This window comes from Chrysemys picta, chromosome 18, assembly GCF_011386835.1.
Source record: "Chrysemys picta bellii isolate R12L10 chromosome 18, ASM1138683v2, whole genome shotgun sequence".
Taxonomy (NCBI): Eukaryota; Metazoa; Chordata; order Testudines; family Emydidae; genus Chrysemys; species Chrysemys picta.
The window spans coordinates 18588494-18614880 of record NC_088808.1 but is presented as its reverse complement, the minus strand read 5'-3'; the positions used below and the strand labels follow the sequence as shown (position 1 = coordinate 18614880).

The 26387-nt window shown below is 50.2% G+C and overlaps 1 protein-coding gene across 6 annotated transcripts in view; it reads right to left on the bottom strand.

The window, feature by feature from the left end:
• Positions 1 to 26387, bottom strand: part of RXRA (retinoid X receptor alpha) — a 229803-nt gene that overhangs the window by 64387 nt on the left and 139029 nt on the right. For all 6 annotated transcript variants that reach the window (XR_010593590.1, XM_042854329.2, XM_024106029.3 and 3 more), the window contains exons 2-3: positions 13819 to 14084; positions 1673 to 1823 (exon numbers count right to left, since the gene is read on the bottom strand). Coding sequence is in view for 5 of the 6 variants with exons in the window: in XM_042854329.2 (XP_042710263.1) it covers positions 1673 to 1823; positions 13819 to 14084 (417 nt within the window). In the remaining variant the exon portion in view is untranslated. The remainder of the gene's footprint in view (positions 1 to 1672; positions 1824 to 13818; positions 14085 to 26387) is intronic.

Below are 26387 nucleotides of genomic sequence, written 5' to 3'. Positions count from 1 at the left end.
CTTTGTCCGTGGCATTTGGGGTCGCATAAGAAATGAACAATCCACACGGCTGCTCATTGCTGAGAAGATGCCCCCCCCCCCCAGTAATCTATGTGAGAACAAACGTCCCCTTCGGCAGCCCCTCCACAGATGGGACTGAGTTGGCATGGTTATTCTCCAACATGTTCACTACATATACAACCTTGCGAGAGCTCCCCTCTTTCCTCAGTGGGTGGCTCTTGAGAGGTGTCATTCTGGGCACGTCCCCAGGGAAGACCCCATGCAGGGATCACTCGTGGGCCATAGAGCATCGCTTGGGAATGGAGTCAGAAGTTTTAGGGAAATTTTACTGATAGACATTATGTACTGAAGTTTGCTCTGAGTTACACATCCAGGCCACCTTCTCCTATATAGTCACGTGGGCATAAGAGAGAGCAAAATTTGCCTGGAGAGAAAGACAAGCAGGGAGCCCACTGTGATAAGAGTTAAAATGACATGAGAACAAAGGGAATTACCACGTTATTTTACAGAGTGGGGATAATCAATCAGAAGTGTCTCTGGTACTCTCTGAGAAGGTCATCATGGGATAAAAGGATGCGGGAGAAGGAAGGATATGGGATAAAAAGGCTACGGTCGAAGGAGGAGCTACACTGCTCCAGCGGTAGCCAATTTCCAATATATAATGATGCAAACAGCGGCTAAGCAGAGATAGAGGCAAAACTTCACCTGTTCCCCACACCAAGTTGTTCTCTGAACACAGAGGAATCTGCCAAGTTTCACCTGGCTTGCGATACCAGATCAGGCTCCCTGGGGTGGTCTGCAAGCCGAGTATCCCTCTGAGTGAACCTGCTCTGAGCAGAGAGGGGGCAAGGACACCTTCAAACCAAAGCTGGCTTTGGTTTGTTTTCAGCTGTGGTTAAGGATATTCTGCACAGCCCTGCCACTCAATTAAATCCAACCCCCTCCGGCATAGCCACAAAAGGGGTGAAGGTAGGGCTGATAAATGGGATCATTCCCCCCCCCCCCCCCCCCGCATTTTCCCAAGGTTCCGTTTTTGCTGCTCCAGCCCCGGCTGGTTGGCCATCAATCTCCAGGTGCAGGGGAAGGAGACGCTCGGAGGTTAAGGTTTAGGATGGCCCTGAGCACTTGGCATGGAAGAGCAAAAGGTTCCCCCTGGCGGCTGCATTTGTCTTATCTCTTCCTCGGGCACCTTCAGAAGCTGGGGGATGTCTTTAAAGTGATTGCTCCCAGTAGCTGGGTCACAAGACCATTCATAGAATAGAATGTCAGGGTTGGAAGGGACCTCAAGAAGTCATCTAGTCCAACTCCCTGCTCAAAGCAGGACTAATCCCCAGACAAATTTTTACCCCAGTTCCCTAAATGGCCCCCTCAAGGATTGAACTCACAACCCTGGGTTTAGGAGGCCAATGCTCAAACCACTGAGCTATCCCTCCCCCCTCTTTGTGCCCTGATGGGAGGGTTTACATGCTGCATATTCTCTCCAAGGCAGGAAGGCAGGACACAGGTGGGGAGAGAAGCCAGGTAAAACCAAGGCGTTGCATTGCCTTGGCCCAGGAAGCTAACGCATGTGGATGCTCCTGTTGGACAAATAAAGATCAGGAAAGGGGATTCTCCTTCCATCAAGGTCCACCTCCCCGATCCCCTCCCCCACTTGCCATCTGGGGGGTTTTACCTGAAGATCTGTCCCCACAGATGGCGCATATGTGCTTGGTGAAGGAGGCCATGGTTCCTGAGGGGTGCGCTGGCACTTTAAGAACTCCATTGAGTCCCAAGGGCGGTTTAATGTCTTCTGTGCTGCTGATGGGGTTCATCGGAGAATTGAGCTGTGCGGAGGGAAACACAGGGGACGTGGTTATCATCGAGCACAGGATAAAGGCAAGCTAGGGAGGTGCTGTACATAAACATGGCATCCTCCCACTCGGGTCTGGCCCCTCACCCCGAACTCAGGTGTCTCCAAATGCCACTCGGGGTGCCCTCAGTTAATCTGCAGAGAATGGGCAAAGTCAGGCTCTCCAGAGTGGGATCCGCTTTCATTCCTGGAAGTGGAGGGAGGGTTATGAATCTGATCCTTGCGAGCGAAGGGACCCACTAGCAGCAGCGCATGATGCATCAGTGGAGAGGTGGGGCGCCCGCTCCAATCCCCGTGGCCGGGGGCGGGCTCTGCTGCCTAGTGGCTGGTGGGCTGGGTGTGCAGCCAGGGCGAGCCATGGTAGGGACGCTGGCGCTGCCCGAGGGGCCCGAGCCACTGGACGGGAAGTGGCGTGGCAAGCAGGTGCTGGACAGCCCCAACTCCAGCCATGGCTGCTGGCCCCAAGCACATTGCGCCCCCCGGGCAGCCTGAGCCGGACGCCACAGGCCAGGCGCCACCGGCGCTATCCATTAGACCACGTGGCTGCCCTATACTAGAGCCCTACCGACAGCCATAGGAAGCGGAGAACACCTGGCTGCTGCGGATGATTCCATCTACGCTGAGAACGAGGGTGGGAGACAGCCATCCAGAAACCCGAAAAAAGAGCCCAGGGTGTGGGCTGGTCCCTTCGGGCATTGCCCCCTGGCCGGCCAGGATCCCGGCTGTAGCCTCAAGACCCCACCGCTCGCAATGCAGACAGCAGTAGCCGCCACGCCACCCCTGCAGGCAGGGCCCAGCAGCCCCCGAGCTGTGGAGTCAGCAGGTGAGGGGCCCTGCAGGGCTGAGCCCGTGGCGGGGAGCCACCCCCCAGAGGCTGAGACCTATGGGTAGAGCCCTGCGTGGTTGTATCCGCATCCGCTCCACTATCTGTGAAAACTGTCTGCAGGGCTCTACTCATAGGGGCCACAACCTGTGCAAAGTTCTTGCAATTGCACACTCAACTAATGTGATGATCTGGGCACCATTCACAGCCAGGGAAGGAGTCAGATGGGGCCTCACTAACCAGAGCTGACTCTATTATCCCAGCCTGACAACTGTGCCAAACCGAACGGTTGCACCAAATGGGGTGTGACATTGAAAATGTCCTTAGTAGGCACGACGCTAGCTTGAAATACCCAGTATCTTATGAGCCAAGACAAGGATTCGAACACAGATCTACAGAGATCACTAATCCACTGCCCTGGAAAAAGAGTGAGCAGCAAACATCCAAGCCCACCGTAATCAGTTGACGGGGCAACTCACCGCTGCAGCAGGATAAAATCATGCCTCTTGAATATGCAGATCACTGGCTTCATGTTACAACAAGGGGAAGGGGCCGGGGGTCCAACTAATCCTTCCATAACGCCAGGGAAGCAGTAAGAGCTGACACCACTGTCTAATAAGCTAGTCCCATAAACCACTGTTGCTGGTTGATTTAATGGGCAGGCAAATTCCTTTCCTGCTGCCAAATTTCCGCCCACCTCCGCAGGAGAGCCCTTATCTAAATGTGTTAGGAAGATTCCCCTAATGCCGCCTCAGGACGCAGAACAGAGAAAATGATTTGCAGTGATTATATGTGGGAGCACCCCGGCTGAGATTGCCTGCATGGATGATGAAGACCAGGACACCAGTCTGGCTGCTTTAGACCCTGGAATTTATAGACCATCTTCTAGTGTTATCTCTCGAAGGGAAAGATACTTAAGGAATGGCTACAGGTCACAGATGCTGGAGGGCTGGAATTAAGGATCTGGGGTTGTGTAGGGCCCCTTGCCTCAATTTTTTTTTATGTTCCCTCTGCAAATCCCCTTGACTTCTCTCTTCCTTGTCCCCTTTCTTCTATTTACTCCATCCGCAGCAGGGTCAATCGGAAAGGGTTAGAGAGGTTTAAGTAGCTCCCCAGATGTATAGCATCAAACATGTCAACCATTAGCATCATAGTAGGTATCCCTTGCGAAGTGTTAGTTACATGGAAAGTACTATGAAGTCTCAAAAAGAACAGGAGTACTTGTGGCACCTTAGAGACTAACAAATTTATTAGAGCATAAGCTTTCGTGGACTACAGCCCACTTCTTCGGATGTATATGATATGTGGGCTGTAGTCCGAAGAAGTGGGCTGTAGTCCACGAAAGCTTATGCTCTAATAAATTTGTTAGTCTCTAAGGTGCCACAAGTACTCCTGTTCTTTTTGCGGATACAGACTAACACGGCTGCTACTCTGAAACCTATGAAGTCTCAGTACGGGGCAGAGGTGGGAACAGAACTCAGAGATGTAAAGTATATTTAATCCAGCAGACCATGTGACTTTGGTGATTTGGAATTATTTTGCAGTAGACAGAATGAGATGAAAGCACCGTCACTCCTATCCTCCTCCATTCTATCCATCTATCTATCTATCATAGGTACTTATATGGGCCTCATCACCACAGTAATTCACAATCTTTAATGTACTTCTCCTCACATCAGCCCTGCGAGGCGGAGCAGTGCCATTATCCCCATTGTCCAAATGTGGAACTGAGGCACAGAGAGATGCAGGGTCTGTCTACACAGCAGCAGGGAGATATAATTCCCAGCTCAGGTAGATGTATACATGTTAGCTTTGATTGAGCTAGTGCCTAAAAATAGCCGTGTGGCCGCAGGCTAGCTGCCAAGAAGGTGCCCGGGATTCTGGACTGGACTGTGCTTGGACTGTTAGCCCAAGGCACTGAGGACCACTGATCTTTTTAGCACAGTAGCTTGATCAAAGCTAGAACGTATACATCTATCCAAGCTGGGAATTATACCTGCCAGTTGCAGTGTGTAGACAGCACAGAAAAACCCACAGCTGGCCTGTGCCAGCCAACTCAGGCTCACAAGGCTGTTTCACTGCTGTGTTGATTTCCTGCTTGGGCTGAAGCCCAAGCTCTGGGACCCTCCCACCTTGCAGGGTCCTAGAGCCCAGACGTCTACACTTCTGTGAAGTCAAACAGCCCGAGTGAAACAGCCTGAACCCTGCTAGCCCAAGTTGGCTGGCACGGGTGAACCGCGGGTGTCTAGTTGCTCTATGGACATACCCTAAATCAGTCAAGTATCAAGTATCAGTGGTTCTCAGCCTAAATCAGTGGTTCTCAGCCTGTGGTCTGCGGATGCCCACTATGGCTAAGATTTCTAAAAGGGGCCGCACCTCCATTTGAAATTTTGTAGGGGTCCACAAGTGAGAAAAGGTTGAGAACCACTGCCCTAAGTGACTTGCCCAAGGCCACACAAGAAGTCTACAACAGCACAGGGAACTGATCCCCAGTCTTCCAAGTTCCAGTCTAGCACCCTAACCGCTGGTCCATCCTTGCTGTTATGAGCACTAGGGACCTCATGCACCAAAGTCGTCTTCTGTTCTTAACAATCATCTGGGTGGCAAAAACATTTTGTGCAGAATTCCATCATGAAGGAAACAAAGCTCTCCAGGCTGTGTGTGTGTCACAAACACCAGCGGGAATTAGGCAACTTACATCTGAAAAACCAACCCCTGCCGCACCACCACAGAATCCCTTTCGCTGCAGATATTTTGCCTGGCCTCTCCTTCATTCATTCTTGCTATGAACTGCTTTGCTCTTGAGTCCCTGGCACATGAGGATCAAAAAAGCAACCAGCATGGCGTGTGGTAGGGAGGGGGGAATGTAAATATGTCATCGTCTCAGAAGGGACCGAAGTGATGAGAGAGTACGTGGTGGGAGAGGAAGGGAGGATTCCCGCTCTTATCAGGCTTACCAAATGCCTGGCGTGATGCACAGCCCATGGCTTTTCCATCCACTGTGCTGGGAAAGCACCACACAGCCCTCCACCCCCAAGACACAGATGACCGTTCAGATTCTGTTCAGGCACTACGAACCTGATCCGAAGGCCATTCCAGTCAATGGGAGTCTCTCCGTCAGCTTCAATGGGCTTTGGATCAAGACATGTGGTCTTACAGTCAAATTCTGCTCTCACTTTCTCGAGTGTCAACCCAAGGAAAAGCTGCTAAAGTCAATAGAATTACTTCAGACTCACCCCAGAATCCCTGAGTGTAGAATCTGGCCCTTAGTATGTTATCTAATACACAAGGACTTCTCCCAGCCTTGCAATAGATGCAAGAATGGAGAACACTGGGGTTCTCATGATATTTCTGCCCTCTCTGCATTTCTTCCATTAAAGCAAAACCATCCACTCCCTCTCTAGAGACATGCACTGGCTTAAAAAGGTAAGTCGGATGGTTTCATTCACACTGGAGTACTGGTGTTCACACCTGGTGTCCACACTTCAAGAAGGCTATTGATAAATTGGAGGGGGTTCAGAGACGAGCCATGAGAATGATGAAAGGACTGGAAAGCAGGCCTGCTAGTGATAGGTTGAAGGACCTCAATCTATTTTGCTTACCAAATAGAAAGCTAACGGGTGACTTGAGGAGTCTAGAAGTACCTACGTGAGGAAAAGAAGTTTAGTAATAGAGGTTCTTCAGTTTAGTAGACAAATGTCTAATGAGACCCAATGGCTGGAAATTGAAGCTAGACAAATTAAGAATAGAAATAAGATGTACATTTTTAACAGTGAGGATAATTAACCATTGGAAGAGCTTACCAAGGGTTATGATGGATTCTCTGTCCCTAGAAATACTTAAATCAAGAGGGGATGTTTTGTTTTTCTTAAAAGATATGATGTAGCTCAACCACTGCTATTGGATTTCAAGCAGGAATTAATCCAGGGAGGTCCTATGGTCTGTGTTATGCAGGAGGTCTGACTAGATGATAATGGTCCCTTCTGGCCTTTAACGCTGCACATCTGTGATCCGAGGGAGCGTGTCTGTCAGATGATTAATAACCACCGAAAGGAGCAAGGTAAATCCACCCGCAAGAGAGAGTTTTAATTCTCCTCCCTACCTCACCCAAAAGCCCTGCCTGGTTTGCTGAGGAAATGACAGGTCCTTAGGGCCTCTGGGCCCCGTCCTCTGAGGTACGGACATAAGAATATATGAACATCTGTATGGAGGATCCACAGGTTCGTCTGAGATATACGAGACTCTTGAATGGCATTCAGTTATCATGGTGATGAGTACGGGCTAAACCCCCTAAACGGATAATAGACAGATGGAAAGACATCAGAGGGATGGACACACAGACAGATTTCCATGGGATTAACTGGGATGGACACACGAAACTCAGACGCTGACATTTTTTATCGAGTAAAACCCCTGTATGCCTAGGACTTTAGAGCTACCACTTTGCCACACAGACATCACAGCCTCAGCAGGGGTAGAAGTCAGGGCCTACTGCTCCGAAGCCACAGGTCCTTGCCACTGGGGCTAAAGGGGAGTTTCCATTAGCTGGCAGAAGCACAGGGCCTATCACATACAGCCGAGTTGTTCTGATTACCTCCAGTGGAGGGCAATGGTGCTCATTCACATGTTGGCCATTCTCTACAATATTCTCACGAATGACCCTGCACTTTTGGTTCCTCAAATGCCCATGGCAAAATCTGCATTTCCCGTCTTGCCCACCTCCGACACTCCTCCCGAATCAGCTGACATGGTCTCCTCTCTTGATCGATCATCCCCTCTTCCCCATCCTGTCTCCGTTAAGACTTCTGCTGAACCACTCCACTGTTCCCTTTCAGCTGACTGGCACGTTTCCTGTACAAATCTAGGAACACGAGGGTGCTTGAAAATCTCTTCTCTGTTCTGTTCAAACTGTCCTGTTGGCAGCTGTCCTTGAGAGAGGGGGGGAGGGGGGAAATTTGAAACACAGAAATGCTACTGAGTGCAAGATTCATTTTCTGGGAGTCTCGGCTTTAGTGTGCCCAGAATATTTGTGATCTCCCCTTTCTTACTAGTACCCTAAGCCCCAAAATACACAGTACTGAATTTTTATTCCAGAATGGGGGAGAGGAAAGGAGGAGTAAAGCAGACTTGGATCTCAGGACTAAAAAATGTGTTTCCCTGAATCCTTCTGTTAAATGGTCGCCCTGGGCTTTGAGCTGATTTTACTTGAGGACATGGTGGGTTCTCCATCGCCTGACACTTTTAAATTAAGACTGGATGCCTTTCTGGCTCTAGCTCAGCCAGAAGTTATGGACTTGATGAAGGAGCCACTTGGCGAAATTCCATGGCCTGGTTTATTTGGAAGATGAGATTAGATGATCATAATGGTCCCTTCCAGCCTTAAAACCTATGAATTAGATAAGGATCCACACTTTGAATCTTCGTAAGATTTAGGAACAATCAGACCCAACAGTTTGCTTCAGCGCCTTATAGGAAAATAGGTCTGATTGCAAAATGCAGCTGACGATTATTAAACATCTTTCGACAGCACCCATCACCACAACATCTGGGTACCCTAATAAGGTCAAAGAACATCAGCTGCCTGTTTTCTTCACTCTCCCAGTTAGTTGCCTTTCTCCAGTGCTCAGGTTGCTCCAATGCTTGTTGAGTGGCCTACAACAAACACAGTTGTTGGGTTTTTTTTTGTTTTTTTTGGGGGGGAAGGGGCTGACACAACTCCAGATTTAACAAGTGCATCTTGTAGAGCTCCCTAAAGGGAATGGGTGAAAGCTGTTCTCCTGTAGAAGTAATTCCCCAGCTCTGATCAGTGCAGATTCAAACCTGTGCCCCTCAGTCAAAATGTTCTGGTGTGTTATGGAGAGCGGACAGACAAGTTCTCACTGAGACAGTCAGTCCCAAGCCCATACCGGGCTTTGAAGATGAGGAGTGGACCGGAATTTGAGTGGCAACCAACATACCAAAGGAGCTCTGATGTATAGCATTCACATTCATCCTGTCTAAGAGACACCACTTCCTGCTGCAGCTTCTGGCGTGACTTTTAGAATCGGGCCCAGATGGGAGCACACTGCAGTGGTCCAGGCTGCAGGGTCCAAAGCAAGAATTGCTGTTGCTAGGTCTGCCCTGGAGAAGAATGGTGCAGTCGAAGGTGATCAAAGATGTTTCTGGCTCTATGGACCTCCAGGAGCAGTGAAGAAAATCCAGACAGCAGGCCCCACTTGGACTGCTGGGCAGCAGGCACCTTCGACAAGCAGGGGAGAAGTCACCAGTTGATCCCAGTGTTCCCCTACTTTGAGCTAATCACTCACTCCATGGAGAAACCAAAGGTCCTTCTGACTTCAATGGGTGAGAGAGACTAGCACTATCAGACCGAGCATTTCTGGGGGGCTGGCACAGTGTGACTGCAGAGGGCAAGGGGACTTAATATATGCAGGGAAGGGAAGGCTGATATCAAGGGCAGATCTAGTGGAAAGCACCATTGTCCCCCGTGGCACATGGCTGGGGTCAGCAGTCCCTGGTTCTTCGCTTGCCTATCCCCTAGGGGCTGGGACCCCAAACTGATACAGGGAGTGTTCCCCCATGAATCAGCAGGAGCCCCGACTAGCTACTGAGTCAGCACATGGGAATGGGAACCACCTCCGTTTCCTCTTTCAGCGGCTGCCCGAAACCACAGGCGGGCTACACGTGCACCTCTTGGTTCCCACACTCTGCCCCGGCGCCTACTGCTCCTTCCTCTTGGGTTTAAGGCTGCCGAGCAAAAACCTGAAGCTGGGGGAGTGAGAAAACCAGCCAGTCTGGCCCAAAGCTTCACCCTCATCACCATATGGAACCTAGTTCTGCTTTTGGTGAGCACAAACTCAGCTCAGTGAGCACAATGGAGGGCCGCAGAGCCGATGACAAGGAAGTGCTTTGAGTTAGCTCACAGTGGAAGTGGGCAGCAGTGCCTAGCAATTGGAACAAGTTCCTGCGCCTCAGGACTCCTGGGTTCCCTTCCTCTCTCTACTGTTGACCTTGTTTTAAGCTCTGGGGATCCGGGTCCTCTCTGTTGGGGCCTGGTAGCAGCCAGGTCTAAAAACCGCCTGTGCAGAGTCCACAGGTGTCCTTGAAAAGAATCAATCGTGTCTGAAGGAATGAGGCAGCTTTGAGAGAGTCACCACAGCCTGACTCTGTGTCTGAGCTCTCCTGGTTCCCCCCAGGCATCCGCAGAGCTGCTACAAGAAATGCCTGGCAGGGGGCGGGGGGTGGGGGGTCTGCCGCAGTCCTACAGGCTGCTGCTGCTTCTCCAGCTTTGCATCTGGGTCCTGTGAATGGCACTGAAGTGAGAAGAAGACGGGATTATGAAATATACTCAAATGTAATTTTCTTTCTTTCTTTCTTTCTCTTTCTTTCTCATATATGTTCTTCAGAGATTCCTGGGGTTGTCAATAAAAAAATGACAATCCCATAAATTTTTTAAAAAGAGCTAAGTCCTGATCTGTATATCAGGACTCCTGGGTTCAATTCCTGGCACTGCCAGGGACTCACTATCGGACCGGATTTTCAAGAGAATTCAACACATTGGATGTCACCATGGAAACGGCTGGATGCTGAGCCCTTTTGATGTCATATGCACACACGTGTGCGTGCAAGAGAGAGCCCTTTCACTAATCTTGCCCCTTGCCCTCCGCAGTCACACTTCTGAAATCTTGCTCTGCGTGGCCTGCGGCAGACTTCTTGGCCTCTCGGTGCTCTGTTTGCCCGCTGCTAAAATAGAGGTGATGGTACCTACCTCAGAGGAGGATGCTCTCCGAGGCTGGAATGTCTGCAAAGCAGTTTGGGATCCCTGGATGACAGACTCCAGTCAGCATGAGGCATCGCACTGCTACCCACTAGAATACTGGAGTGATACATAGGGCATTTGGGGCTCCAGCAGGATTGACTTGCTCACTCCCTTTTATTTCTGGATCTTTCACGAGAGGGACAATAGGGAATGTTGCAGGCCAGATCAGTAGAGCTTTGCAGGGGGCCCCAGAACTGGAATAGCCGGCCGAAACTGAAGTGCTGATTAGAAGTGAGGTGCATCAACAGGACAGGAATAGCAGAGGGAGCTAAAGGGGAGAGGGAGGGGTACTGGCAAAGCTGTGCTGCATGGGAAACTAGCATGACCCCTGCCTGCACTATGCCTAGTTCTTAAGCCAAGTGCTACCAGCTCCTCAAGTTCCCCAAAGAAATCAGAGAGGCCTCTGGATGCAGCTGGAAGCTACAGCCCTGTTTGCCCTAAATGCCATTTCCCTTCCTTCTGAAACATTCTGTCCTGGCCCAGTCCAGCACTACAGAAAGTCTGGGGAAGACCCTTGCTGGCCCAACCCCTGGCCTTTCTTTAGCCCCATCCACAAAGCTTATGGACCCAGCATATGTTCATCAGGGACAGAATGTTCCATGGGAGAGAGAACAAAACAAACTTTGCAAAGGAGAGCGAGCGGGGCTGGGAGGCATGTGGCTTTGCGGCTCTTCGCCCGGCACACCTCATCCTCCTGGTGTCCTTCTGCTCTGCTAGGTTTCCAGCTCTAACGAGGCGTAGTCTGATGGCAAGTGGCATCTGCCATCTGATTCAAACCACCTTCCATCAGTGCCATCTCCACTCTGCAACGCGGGGGACACGCTTCATTAACCCCGGCGCTTTGCGGACTGGTATGACAACAAAGGGAAATCGCGTTCCTCTCCTGCCTGCCTGCCCTCCTCCGTGCTGTGATGATGCGGACTGCCTCCCTCCCAATTTACTGCAGGCTCAGGTAGGGCCTTCTGCCCCTAACAATGACGGGGATCTAATGCTCACAGACGGGACAGATGGCAAAAGCCATTAGACTGAAAATATCTTAACTGTCTTCTCCAGGAAAACCATTTAAGACAGGCCATGAGCAAATGACAGGCACGCTTGGTACACCGTCAGGGTCTAGAGCCACTGTAAATGCTTGGGCTCTGCTAAGCGCCATCTGATGCGCTCTCAGTTCCCCTTTTCTGTTCTGTGGCTTCTCATTTCAGTTCCTCTGTCTCGTGCATCTCTGCTTCCTAAAATAACCGCGGCGTGTCATTGAAACTCTGGCGACGTCGCCCCTTCCCATCCCAACCTCTCACTCTCTCCCGCTCGCTGCTCACACACTCGCATTGTTACGTGTCTCCCACTGCCCTGGCTTCGTGCCACAGAGAGTTGTGAAGTGTTGTTTCAGTTCTCCCTTCCCGGCCTTAAGGTGGAAGGCAGCCTGTCTACCCAATGTTGACACCATGCTAGGGATAGGCATATGTATGGATTCACCTAGTGGACAGAGCACCGGACTGGGGGCCAGGAGACGTGGGTTCTGGGGTTGGCAGAGTGGAGGAGGACTCGGAGCAGGGGCAGGGGATGTGGCATGTGCTCTGGCAATTCCGCAACCCTATGAAGCCCCACAGGGTCCATAAATCAGAGCAGCCGTTTTGGCTGCCCGTTTTGACTGCCCCTGAACAGACACATGCTGTTCTCCTTCTGTCCACGGACCCGCACCTGGGCAGGGATGAATTTCTCACCATGTGGCTTATAGCTATTTACACCAGTGGCACCGACTCACCCGGCACCAAACACATGGATATGGACGAGGTTTCCATCCCCTCTGGCACCGCCTCTCACATTGGGACGGTCAGTGCTGACCGAACTCCAGCAGACTCGGGCTGATTTAGGACAGGCTCCAAAGAGGGACTCTTGTCTATCCCCACACCCCTACGCTGTCCTCTGGGGCACAAAGATGGAATCCTGAGGGTGATGAATGGGCTGGAGGCCAGAGGGGCCCAGTCTTTGTAGCTCCATCTCAGGCCTGCACAAGAGGCCGCTCCCCCCCTCCCCAGCAAAGAAAGTGGTTATCCCTAGAAAATAAATCAGGCTGATATAAAAATAAAGGTGCCAGCAGGTGTTTGACTCCCAGAGAGGCTGTGAAATAAATAAACCAGCAGCGAGCGGCAGGTGGTAGCCAACTCCTTAATCTGCCCTTTTGCTCAACGTAACAGGCAGTCAGCCAGCAACAGGTGGCAGGGCCGAGGGGCGGCTCTCCCAGCTCTTGCTATTTTTAAAAAGGGGCTTATCTCTTTATAGCTGGAGATTTTTACATAATCTTCAGTCAGCAAACCCCAGCACTTCCCTCCACCAGTGAAGAGAAGGGGAACACATTCAGCCTGGGAGACAAGAGGGAGCAGTGTACAGGGGCTATACAGAAAAGTCTCCTGGGGGAGGCCCTGGGCCACCAGAATGGCCCTATACCCAGCATGGGGGCGTATGATAGTTCTGGCTCTTCTCAGCTACAGGATGGGACTGCCCCAGCACGAGCACAGGTGGTAAAACAGCCTCGAGGCTGCTCCAGTGTATGCCAGGAGCAGGGCAGGTCGCCAACTGGCCCTGTCTCCCATTCTGTACCTGGCTCCTCCCGGGATGGAAACCCTTGAATCCAGTTGTCCCATTCTGCTCTCAGCGACACCCGTGTCTAGCAGGGACGGCTCCACTGACATCAATCAACTAGCTTTGCAAAGGGTACCAAATGTGCTTGCACCAGCCCTGCTCCTAGGAGAGGCACCGGCTGTACTTGTCATTCGGCTTTTCAGGTGGATTTTTGCTGTTGACCAGGATTGTTTTTTTAGATGGCCGAGTGACTCTGTCCCCATCGCAGCCCAGCCAAACAGCCTGACAATGTCCCTTTCAGGTGACATCTTTCACTAATGACGGAGGCTGACTCTCTTCTCACATACACAGGTGCAACCCGGGAGTATGCCCCTGGGATCCACAGTGGTACACCAGGCTGAGGCTAGCGTAAGCGAGAGGAGAATCAAGCACAAGGTTTGTAAAGCCAAGCTCCCATCCCTGATTGTACTGAGCCACCGCCCCGCAGAATTCCATGAGTCCGGGTGCACCGTGCAGGGAACCTTGCTCATGTTTGGAGGTGTCTGGATCTGGAGGGATCCCATCTGTGTAGTTCAGAACTGGATCTGGAATCAGAAGGCCTCACCGGCTGTTCCGGTCCAGGGCCTTGATTTGGGCTCATCGCTACTTTTTCATAATCCATGTGGATAAGATGCTTTTCATTTCCCACTGTTTGTAAATAAAACCCTTCTCCTCCTCCCCACAGCCCCCAGCTCTCTCCTCCCCGCTCACCTGTGGGCTGCCGGTTCCGAATCCAAGGCTGGGGGTTGAAGGGACGGACATTGAGTGAGGCCCCATGGGGGAGCTGATGACAGAGAAAGGCGGGCCCATGCCATTGATGGGGGAGCTCAAAGTGCTGATGGGCGAATGGAGCTGACCCGGAGAGCCCAGTGAGGAACCAATGCCCGGCCCCATGGATGGATGGAGGGAAGGTGCGGCCATAGGCCCCCGGCCAGTCGGAGAGTTCAGGGACGTGGAATTGACTTGAGTAGAAAAATCTGTAAAACAAAAAGGAAATGTTGTGGTTTAAAACCCCGTCTGTGGCATTCTGAGGGGATCTCTCCTGAGCAATCATGCTGCATGCTTAACGAGCCGGCCCCCACCTGCGTTCTGCTAACGATGCCCATCCTCCAACTTTCCCTCAGACGCCTTTGTGCTATCTTCCAGGCCATCCCCGTGAAAATCTGAACGGCCACTAGATCATTGTCCTTAAACCTGTCCTTAGAGCTCCCCTCCCACAGGTGATGGGCTCAAAACCGTTGACAATGGCAAGGCAGCTGGTGCGTGGAGGCCACTGCTTATAACACCCATTCTGATTGCCTCACTGTTACCTTGTGCTGCCCTTGGCTGTTTGTTGTATCCACCTAGGGTGACCAATGAGAGGAAGCAAATATCGGGACACACGGCGGAGCTGGGGGGTTGGGGAGGAGTGCTACCGGCGGAGTGAAATATCGGGACAAAGATCGGTCGGGACGCAGGACAAACACCTAAATATCGGGATGGTCCCGATTTTATCGGGATGTCTGGTCACCCTATATCCACCTGCTGTTTCCTAATTGTAAGTGTAACCCACACACCTCCTGGGTATGGTGCTCTGTCCCCTCTAGTGGCACTGAGACCACTTAGAGATTAATGAGTCTGCCACAGCCTTAGCTAAGAGCCAAGTGGCTTTTAGCTCATGCAGTAGAGGCTCATGCATTTAGCTCCAGAGATCCCAGGTTCAATCCCGTCCGCCGATGACCGGGGTCTGTTGGTGTTACACAAGCTCTTTGGGGCTGAGATCAACTTTCCATTGTGTGTGGGCAATAGCTCAATGGGCCCTCTAGGCACCACCCCAATAATGACACTATTAATCAAGGCAGGTTGTGTGTCCATGAATGAGGGATGTACTTTTGTGCCACTCTAGATGTGGGCTATTTGTGGGGGGGTTGTGTTTGTGTCCATATGGGATGGTGGTATGGTTTGTGTTCATAAGTGGGAAAGTGTGGGTTTGTGTGGCACGAGCGTATGTGGAGGAGGGGTGCGTGTGTGTATGTGAGTGAGATAGGGGGAGCTGTGTGTTTGCATGGTATGTTTGTGGGGCAGAAGTGTGTGTGATAGGAGAGCTGTTTGTGTTTGTGGGGTGCAAGTGTGTGTGTATGTACGTGTGTGTGTGTGTGATAGGGGAGTTGTGTGTTTGTGGGGTGGAAGTGTGTGTGACAGGGGAGTTGTGTTTCCATGGTACGTGTTTGTGGGGTGGAGCGTTTGTTTGCTCACGTACCCCAGTGAGCACAGGATGCCCAGGGTCCTATGCATGGCTTGCATTTCCCTGGGTCGCTCCATGCTCTTTCAGGACTTTGAACTGCAATTCAACTTTGCTTGGGAGTTTTCTGTGAGCAGCGTCCCCACACCCCCAACTGCTCTGCAGTCCCGGGAGAGTGGAGGGATGTTTAAAAATAGACTCCAACTCTATGGAGAGGAGATGGAGCCATTCCTGGCACATTTCCTCCTCATCCTGTCACACTGCCTGAGAAACAACCCCAACCAAGGAGGAGAAGGGCTCTTAATGGTGCTTTCCAAAGGCTGTGGTGAGAAATCGCATGACAGGGTGTTTGGCTGCAGGGGAAGCAGCTCAGACCGTCCCCATTTAGAATGGCTTGAGGGTGAGGGAGGGGAGTTAAGAAGAAACCCCAAGCCCGAGTCCATGTGATTGATGTCTCTGGCCTAGACATGTCTGATTGCATCTACAATTGTCTCCCAGTGCTGGATTAAAGAATTTTGAGGTCCTCTGCACTATGGAAATTGGGGGGCCCCCATCTTCACTCAAATTTGGCCTCCCTCTCCTCTCCTCTGCCCCCGGTTATATGACTCAAGCCAAACCTGAGTGGTGCTGTGACCATATGTGCCAGGCTGCCCGGTCACCCCCTGCCAGTGGTCGAGGGCCCCCCTGAGATGGGGGCCCTGTGTAAGTCCACTGAGTGCACATTGGTTAATCCAGGCCTGGCCCCACCTTTGTTGTCCCAGTTTTATCACTGCAGAATCTGAGGCCCAGAGACAGGAAGGCTCAAATTTGCAAAAGTGGCCACTGATTTGGGGTGTCTCCATTTTTGGAGCCCCCAAATTAGTGGACGCTTCTGGAAACACTGTCTTTTGTGATTTGCCCGAGAGCTGCACAGCTGGGCTGGAGGAGAACCCAGCAGCTGATTCCCGAGGCGGGTTCTTCTCTTCCACCCATGTCACAGCACTGTCACTCCACTGGCTTCAGAGGTACTGCTGATGTACGCCCATCTAAGAAAAGAGGCAGTCCCCCAATCAGACCACTAGACCATCTGCTGGGCCTGAATGTGATCTCAATAACACCAGTGACCAGAGAGCAAGCCCTCTGACCCGTAATAAACAGAATGCCATGTCAATATAGTGCCGGGGGATTTCTGAGTAGTAGATTACAAGTTTTTGCAGACACAAAGAAATATACTTCGTGTTTCTACGGCAACTCTCATCTGAAAATCTTTCACCATTGCCCATTCATTCATTCATTCATTCATTTGGTCTTACGATATTCATTGCAGGCAGGGAAATATTATCTCTGTTTTCAGCGGGGGAAACAGAACTAGAGAGGTGACTTTTTTCCCCAAAGTTCGCATGTCAAGTCAGCTGCAGGGTCAAGAACAGACACCCTGGAGTCCTGAGTCCCAAGCCTGTGCTCTAACCACTAGTCAAACTGGCCCCTGTAGGCCTCTTTGGGCAACCTGATAAATTCAGATGCTGACACTGCCACAAGAAGTCTCATTGGCTGCCTGGCTGACCAATTACGAGGGCCTGTTTCTAGGCCGGCTCTATGAAGGTAGGACACGGAAGCTTGCTTAGGGAATCTCTCTGCCTGAAGAGGCATCACAATGGGGCATCATGCAGCAAGGCCCTCTCAAGCCAAGCAACAAGCCAGACAAAGGGCTGCTGTGTCCTCTCGGTGCTGAGCGCTCCGATCCCATCTTGTAATCCCTTGTAGGCTGGTTCCCATTGTGTCTGGCAGGCAGCGAAGTTGTAGACATAACAGGATTACAAGTGTGAAGAAAGAGGCTCCCTCCCTGAGGAGATAATTCTTAAACCTCCCAGACAAGGGCAGAAACTGGCTCCCAGGGGGCTCGAACACAAAAGTGGGAAGGGATTAGGCTTCAAAACCCTGCGCTGCAGCTGAAGTTTCAACATCTTCCGTGGAGGTTTCTTTTCCTGATGGTTGCTGTGACACCGTGGGACAGGTGGCTGTGGAAAGTCCAGCCTGGACTCCTCTCAACTGGGAGAAGGTGTAGGATGCAGCGTGTAGGATGCAGCACGTGGCACAAGTGATCTGACCCTGCACACCCATGGCTGGCCTACAGCGGCATAGGTCCCAGATACACACTAATGCTTGATTCCTGAATGCCCTGAGCTAGTGGAGAAAACAAGACCACGCCGAGTGTCTGATGCATGGAAGTTCCTGGCATAAAATCCCCTCCTTGTCATCACCCACGCTCCACCATCCGAATTTGGGATGAACTGGGTGAGTGTCAGGGTTTCTTTTCATTTGGATGCAGCCCATGGAGGGCCTCATGCCCCCCACTTCCACCCGAGTTCCAGGTTTGCATTTGACACTGTAGGTTTTCCAGGGGTTTGGTGCAAAATCACCAACTGGCCCCAAGACTGGGAACCTTGGCAACCCCTCTGTGGAATCTGGGCGGAGTGACGTGTTTGCAGCAAAGCATGAACCCAGGCAAGTTTCTTATGCTGTCAGAATTTGTTACAGGCATTTAACATGGATCAAGGGAGCGCTGTCTTGCTCTGCCACTTGGTTCAGAAACAGCTCAGAGGAAAGATGGTCCTGTGTTATACAACACGGGCCTGGGACTCAGGTCTCCTGACTCTGCCACTGTATCATGCTCTCCACACAGGGGACAACGATCTTAAGCAAATCACTTAACTCCTCTGAACCCCAGGCCCTGTCGACCCTACAATGGCACAGTTACGGAGCTGGAGCTGTGTTGTTGTAGTGCTGTAGTGTTAGATGCTTCCTATAGCGACAGATGGTTTTTTTCATTGCTGTAGGAACTCCACCTCCTCGAGAGATGGTCGCTAGCTTGGTGGAAGCATTCTTCCATCAGCCTAGCTGCGTCTATACCGGGGACTAGGTCGGCAGAGCTATGGACTTCGGTGTGTGAATTTTTTTTCACAACCCCTGAGCGCTGTCAATGGGTAGACCGGGCCTCAGTTTTCCCATCTGTACAGCAGAGATAACAACACAAATTCACCTCGCCGGGGTTTGGCTAGACAGAGGCTCACACTGACTTAGCAATGGAAAAACACTACTGCTCTAGTCCGCTCTTCTAACTCCCGGCACGCTCCGGGATGGAATGCAGGCTGCTCCGATTCCTCCTATGGGCTCAACCCGCTTGACTCCCAGAGGCACTGGTCCAGTAATGTATGCCTCCAGAGCATTGCTAAGGGCATAGCGGGAAAGGAGCTAATAAACCAACCGGATGAGAGGCGCAACGAACGGCTTGAATACAAAAGGGAGCAGGGGCAGAACAACAGAAGCCCTCAGCAGTGGAGCAGAGATGCTTCCTGCCACGAGGCGCCCAGGTCCTCTGTTATGTGGTGGGTACTAGGGATGAGTCTGACTGGGGTGTTCTTCCCAGCCACCTCCACGCACCACCTCCCACTCTAGCCTACACATCTCACAAGACGTTCCAGCCAGGACGGCCCCCTATAAGCGTCCCACAGCTTTCCCCATTTCCAGCCTTATGAGCCACTCTGACAGTTACACCAAAGAGCCAGCCAGAGGATTCCAGCCATGGTGAGGCCCATCTCCCCCACCCTCTACTTCCCCCTCCGTACCCCCGCGAGCCCCGGTGTGAAATGAGTTTGGTGGGCCTCAGCCCTGTTCCCCAGTGGACGAGTCTCCACATGGCAAAAAAACACTACCGCGGTGGCACTACTTATCACAGCCTGGCTAGCTCTCTGTCTGTCAATCCAACTTGGCTGGACACCGATCAATCTGTCCATCAGTCGGGCTAACCTGTGGTGATTGATGCTTTGGCAGAAGGTCCGGACTGAGCTCCTGTCTCAGCCTTAGAGAGCATCCCTTCCACCAGGGCAGGGCTAAGGCACCTGGGTAGGCCAGCATAGAGGAAGCTTACTCTGCCCTTGCCTGGGCTCTAGCTGGATGACAAAGCCCTGGCTGGGATGATTTAGCTGGGGATGGGTCCTGCTTTGAGCAGGGGGTTGGACTAGATGACCTCCTGAGGTCCCTTCCAACCCTGACATTCTATGATTCTATAAACAGAGGAGCATCATGGGCAGGATGGCAAGAAACTGTGACTAAGCAGTTTGAGCACCCCCAGGCAGGCCCCAAAGGAGCCAGGAATGGACAAGACTCGCTTTGGTTGATACCCCCCAGAACGCTAGGTTGGAGAGATGGAGCTGAGGATCCCGGCTGTATCAGCTCCTAAGAGGTGCGCAGCAGACAAGAAAAGGCCGGTGAACTGAAAGGAGAGCGAAGGAAAGAAAGCTGGGTGAAGGGCAGGGAGGGTCTTTCCTTTTAAAACAAGGCCATGAATATTTAAGGCAAATGCACGAAGGGGAGAAGGTCATGGGCAGGTTACTGGAGATCAGCCCACATCCAAGAAACTCTAACAGCAGAAAACAAAGAGCTTGCTGGCCCCAGCCCGCTGTCCAAGCGCCTTTCCCAAAACACACGGCTACCTTTCAGTAAAATTAGAACCAAAAGCAAAACATCCCCCCTCCCCGGCCACCGCACACACTCACTCTCCTGAACCGGCTTCTATTACTCATCCTGTTTACACATTGCTTTCCAAGCAGACACATTCCCAGGCATCCAGTGAGGAACTGGGCGTGTTTTCTGGGGCAGGTCTGGAGAAAATCATCTAGACACAAAGAAAATGAAGACAAATCTTTTGTGTGGACAAGAAACGTAAGTGTGAGTGCACGAATGTGTGGGTTTGTGCACATGTATGCATGCCTGTGCATTGTTTGGGTATGTTTCCGCACACATGTGTTATATGTGCATGTTTGAGTGCAAGTGTATTGTGTATGTGTACATACATGGCCGTTGTTTGCATATGCGTGGATAGATTTGGTTCTTGTGTGCATGTGTTGTGGGTTTGTGTACTTTTGGGGACATGTGCACACGTGTGTTTTATGCATTTGTGCTCATGTGTGTTTAGCAGAGAAAACCACGCTCCCTCAAATCTGAACCAGATCTGAATTTTTCAAAAGGCCTCTCTATTCATAACAGGAAAGACTCAACCCCTGAAACCAAACAGCCCTTGAACTTTGGGTGCTTAAAATCCCAATCCAAATATTGCTGTCTTGCCTCGTGCTGTCTCACAGTTGAGTCTTAAAGAGGTGTTTAAATAGGGGATGATCAATAAAATTTCACCGCGAATGGAATTTTCATTAAAACAATAAAAAAGAGAAAGGAAACTTTCAATTAATGTCCCTTCCCAGTTCCCAGCCAGCTCTCGTGCACACGCTTTTGTGTCGGTGTCAGGTGTATTTTTTCACAGTGGTTTATTAACACCACACAATCGCCACTCCCTCACCAGGATCAATAAACCTCTGATCTCATAGGAGACTGCGGGATCTTGATTCTGACAGGTGCGATCAGAGCTGAGGAGCTCGGTAACAAGGCTTATGCCCCCAAGTCACCGGTTAGGAACCCAGTCTAGGTCGGGAGAGACTGACCTCTGCTCATTGACCCGTGTGCAATGGATTTGGGGGGTCTTAGTCCAGCCCCAACAGAGGAGTGCCCATGTCATACAAAAACCACCACACTAATTGCCCCCTTTGTTTGCACTCTCAGCCAAAAGACCAAGGACTGAATAGAGCATTGAAACTGGGCTTACTCACCCCTGCAAGGGCTCTCTCCACGCTTGGGTTAAGGCACATTGACAGGGAGGTTGGATTGTCATTGCCTTTCACTGTACATGCTCTGTGCAAAAATACACGGTCTGGCTGGTGAATCTTGCCCACATGCTCAGGGTCTAACTGATCGCCATATTTGAGGGCGGGAAGGAATTTTTCCCTGGGGTCAGATTGGCAGAGACCTTGGGCGGCTTTTCTCCTTCCTCTGCGGGATGGGGCACGGGTCACTTGCAAGTTTAAACTAGTGTCAATGGTAAATTCTCTGTAACTTGCAGTCCATGATTTGAGAACGTCAGTAACTCAGCCAGAGGTTATGGGTCTATTACAGGAGTGGATGGATGAGGTTCTGTGGCCTGCATTGTGCAGGAGGTCAGACTAGATGATCATGATGGTCCCTTCTGACCTTAAAGTCTATGAAATGGCGATCTCCAAGAACGTCAGTCTGCAATGTTTCACCAGCACTGAATTCACATTTACTTTTTCTTTCTTTCTTTTTTTTTTAAATAAAGCAAAAAAAAAACAACAAGAGTCCACTCTAGACTAACACAGATGTTACCAGGCTCTTGGCATAACCATTTCCAGCAGCAAAGTTCTGTCCTGGGAAAATCATGACTCGGGGCAACAAGGAAGCTGAAGTAGCGAGCTGGGTGCATGTGTAACACCTTTAATCCACAGCTGACCTGACAAAACCCTTATGCAGCTTTCGAAATGCATTTCTCATCCAAAGAAGCCCTTTTCTCATCTCAGTGAGGATGCTACAGCAGCAACCTCACAAGGAAAACAGTCTCAGCAGTGAACGTGAGTCTCTGTACCCCAGACGGTCACGAAGGAACATGGTGACTTGCACTGGGGATGGGTGTTAGCACCAGAGGAAAAGATTTCCCTGCTTTTCCCTGGCTCTCTCCTTTATCAACACCTGTTGCTAGAAACCATAGGCTCAAAGAGGGATTTAATACATGTTCTAAAGGACTTAAAGCCTTATTGCAATAGGGGGAAAGGACAAGCAACGCCAAGGTCCATTCACTCCTTATGCACACAACAGCCTCTATGAAAAGTCAAGAAGAGGATGGCAAATTCCACAGGAAATTTACCCTTTCTAGACTATACCTTTGAAGGTCAGGGCCGTCCTTTATCTGGCACGCTACCAGCACAGTAGCAGTCACGCAATTACAAGGCACAAGCCTCTTTCTTATTTTTGGTGGGCGAGTTTGTAATTACTAGTGAACCGTGCAATTAAAATACATGGAGGTCCTGACCTAATGACAAAGAATGTATGGGCGCTCCTGCCTGGGATGGGTTCCTGCGTCTGTCTCTCTTCTCTCTCCTTTCTTTGTCATCCATCTCTTCGTTCTCTCTCCCCTTTAGCTGGGTCAGCACCATCCAAGGAGGATGCTCAGTTAAAATGCAGCAGAGAGCCTCACGCACAGAGCAACTAGCAGGAGGAAACTCACTAGTCACTGCAGCTGGCTGTGGGCTTGAGTGGCTGCATGTACAGGCATTTCTTATCCTCTAGCCTTCTGGGGCCAGGGTGCACCCTGGCAGGAGGAGAATTAGCTGCCAGGAAGCACAGCACTAGGCCAACAAGTCATGCCAGACCCAACACAAGGGCATGTGGTGCTTTGACGAATGTGTCTGCCTTTGCATGCAATTGTTTCTCATCTTCTCCCTTGCTGACTGATCTTCACCCTGGAGAGCCGCTGTTTTTCCTTTCTCTTATTCTCTTTCCCTCTCTCAGTTGGTCTCTCTCCACACGGTGCCTTGAGGATGTTAATGAACTCTCCATGTTGTAAGTATTTCATTAAAAAAGAAACCACCTGTTGTACGTACAGAGAAGACCCACATCCTTCTTAAAACAAATAGCTCCACGGAGGGATCATTGTACAGCCACATTTTAAAACAGCCATCTCGCCCCCCAGGCAGGGCAGGGTTATGCCCCCGTCCAGACCCATCCTGTTTGGTTTCAGGGTATATTTTGTGGGGACGCTAATGACCAAGGTTTTGTTTCCATGTCTTGTACACACCCATGTGCCAGACCGTAGGCTGTGCCTGGCTGCTTCAACATGGCAGATGTAGGAGTGCACCGCTTGGAGGTGCTCAGGAAGGATGGCCCAATGGTTAGGGTGTTGACTTGGCAGACCTAGGCTATTGCTACACTAGAGAGCTTACAACACCGATGCAGCTGCGCTGCTGTAAGCTCTCTAATGTAGCCACTCTGAGTCAATGGGAAAAAGCTCTCCCATCAGCTTAATCCTTCCAGCCCCTGCATGTGGCAGTAGCTAAGTCAGTGTAAGTTATGTCACTCCGGGGCGGCTAATTCACACCCCTGAGTGACATAACTTATGTCGACTTAAGCTGTAGTGCAGTAGTTCTCAAACTTTTATACTGGTGACCCCTTTCACATCGCAAGCCTCTGAATGCGATCCCCCTTATAAATTAAAAAACACATTTTTATATAGTTAACACCGTTATAAATGCTGGAGGCAAAGCGGGGTTTGGGGTGGAAGCTGACAGCTCGCGACCCCCCATGTAATAACCTCACGACCCCCTGAGGGGTCCCGACCCCTGCTGTAACGTGTACATAGCTCTAGTTCCTTCCCCTGCTCAGCTACAGACATGGGCGAGTCACGTGGTCTCTCTATGCCTCAGTTGCATGTCTAAAATGGGGACATAGTATTTCCCACCTCACAGCGGGGTTGTGCAGTGCTCAGCTACTGTGGTGATGGGGGCCATATAAATGTGCAAAGTTAGATAGCTAGAAAAAACATTCCAAAAATTCACAATTCTGGATTTAAAAAAAAAAAACTGTCAGAAAAGAAGTAAACACAAAAGTGATGGGCGCTATTTGGACTGCGGCTAAAAGAGGGTCGGGTGGGGGAGCATTTTCCAAGCACATTTTAAGTTAAACAAGGGAATTATTTATTCGCCTGGTACGCACTGTTCATTTTTCTTATGCAGTTCTGTCATTTGGAAACGGTTTTGTATGACTAGTTTGAGACCAAAATAAACTCTGTGTTATGTGTGCCTGTTTCTAAATCAAAGAAATACATTATCAAGGCATTTTCCCCTCCCGCTCCCTACCCTTAAATTGCAGCCATTTCTCTCTCTCTCTGCTTTCCTTTTCCAAGCACGGATGATCTTTACATATTCACAAGGCTCCCCACGACAGTTAGAAATCAGAGTTGGGTCTGTTAGGCAGCTAAATGAATTGCAATGAAATTCTATTCTTTTTTTCTCTTTTTTTTTTTTAAACTAATCATGAAGTCATAAGCCACAAAGTCTGGACTGGACTTTTCCTAAAGTTCAAGGATGTTTAGATGCAGGAGATTTGATTATTGTAAAAATAAGAGACCTGACTCTTTCTATCTTGGGTACTCATATGGGCTCCTATCACTTTAATAACTAAAGACCTCACAGTCTTTAATCTATTTATCCTCGAAACACCCCTGGGAGGCAGAGCAGGGCAGCACTATTATCCCCATGGTACAGATGAGGCACTGAAGGCTAACAGACTTGCCCAAGGTCATACAAGAAATCAGTGGCAGATCCGCTAGCCAAGACTCGGCTTAGTGTCTTGCCACTGGGCCATCTTTCCCCTAACCTTCCCTATTGCCTTGCTCATTATGTCCTTATTAGAGCCAATTGAAATGATTTAAATTTTGAACATGTTCAGGGAAAAAAGGGGACATGATTTCTGCAAAGATTTACACTAAGTATTGTTCCATGTTTGAGCCGGCTCTAATTGTCATTCACACCGGTGCAAAGCGAACGTGAAATGCCACTATTCTGATTCACCAGCGTTTTACACCCATTTCCACAGGTTACTAGAGTCTTGCTGCAAAGTCACAGCCCGATCCAAATTTCACCAAATGTTGGGGGGTCTTCGAATGTGCAGGTCCCCTTGCGTTTGCTGCTGTTTTGGAGTTACACGCACTGAAAGCCTCTGAACCAAACTGATCATTTTGCCATGTGGTGCACTGGATGTGTTTCTTTTCTTGTTGTGTATTCCCTTTATTGGGTGTCTCTGGACTGGGTTCCCTTATTATCCCCGAGGCCGGGTCTAAACTAGAAATTTTTGCCAGTATCAAAACATCAGTTCGGAAGGTGATTTTGTTATAACATTTCGATACCAGCCAAAGCCCTAGTATAGACACAGTTATTCCAGCATAAAGATGCTTTTGCCTAGCTAGCGTATTTCGCTCACTGAACTGGTATGAGCTATACCGGCAAAAGCATTCGTTCGCCAGTATAAGCTACATCTGGGCTATCATGGTTTGTCAGTCTAGCTTCACTGGCAAACCTTTTCTAGTGTAGACCTGGCCTCGATCAAATACTTTCATCAAAGGCTGCATGGGTTAGCAGTTTGATGTGACAAAGAGAGGATGTGAAAAATCAAGTCACACCAGATTCTTCTACCTGGGCTTCCTGCAGCCAACGACAGCTGCATTCACCGGGGCAAAACCAGAACGGTGTGGCAAAGAAACAACATCCGGGAAATCTGAAAGGCTGCCTGATGCTTCAGCTTTACATCTCTCTGTGGTCTCAATGCGTCAGGCTTTCTGTTCTAAGTCCCACACGCGGATTGCAGCTAACCCCGGGAGTTCCAAACCCGGAAACTAACACAGATTTGAAAGGCAGCCCACACCCCAGCTCTTCCTTTTTTTTATCTTTCTCAATCTCTCTTCCTCTAGTCAGAAAACAGATGAATTCTGGGTATTAAACAGCAGGAAATTCTAAATTTGGGCTGCCACTCCCTTCCTTTATTCAACCCATTGCACATAACATCTGCAGTATTTGGAGGCCAATTTTCAAGAGCTGGGATTTTCAAAAAGGCTCAGACTCCTTTCCCCCTCAGCCTGCGCTTCTCGTTGTGACCCACGGTCAGATTCTCAAAAGAGCTCAGCACCTATCATGCACCCAACGGGTTGAGCTTTTGAAAACCTGGTCACCTATTTTAGGGCCTAAATGGGAGCACAGCTCCTTTGAAAATCTAGTCCATAGCATGCACTAAAGATCATTCAATTCCCGCAAATCCCTGCAATAACAGCTACTGCCATAGTCTAGCATGCCTTTCATCCAAAGAACCTAAAGTGGCTGACAAACTTTGCCAATGTCCATTCAGGGATTACCAAAATGCAGCCATTTCTGGGGTGGACTGCCTACTGTACACACCAACACTACACAATGGTATAGGAGAGAAAGCAGCGACGACTATTGTACTGAGTTGTGACGCTGTAGGAAAAGTTCAACACACTCAGAATGAACACAACTGACGGAACGGAAATTTGGCCAGAACATCAGAGCTGACCCTAGCATTCATGTGAAAATTGCCTCCAGGTATTTAATCACCACAAGGGGTCAGGACTTCACTTTTATGCCGGATGAGAGACAAGCATCGAAGAGTGGGC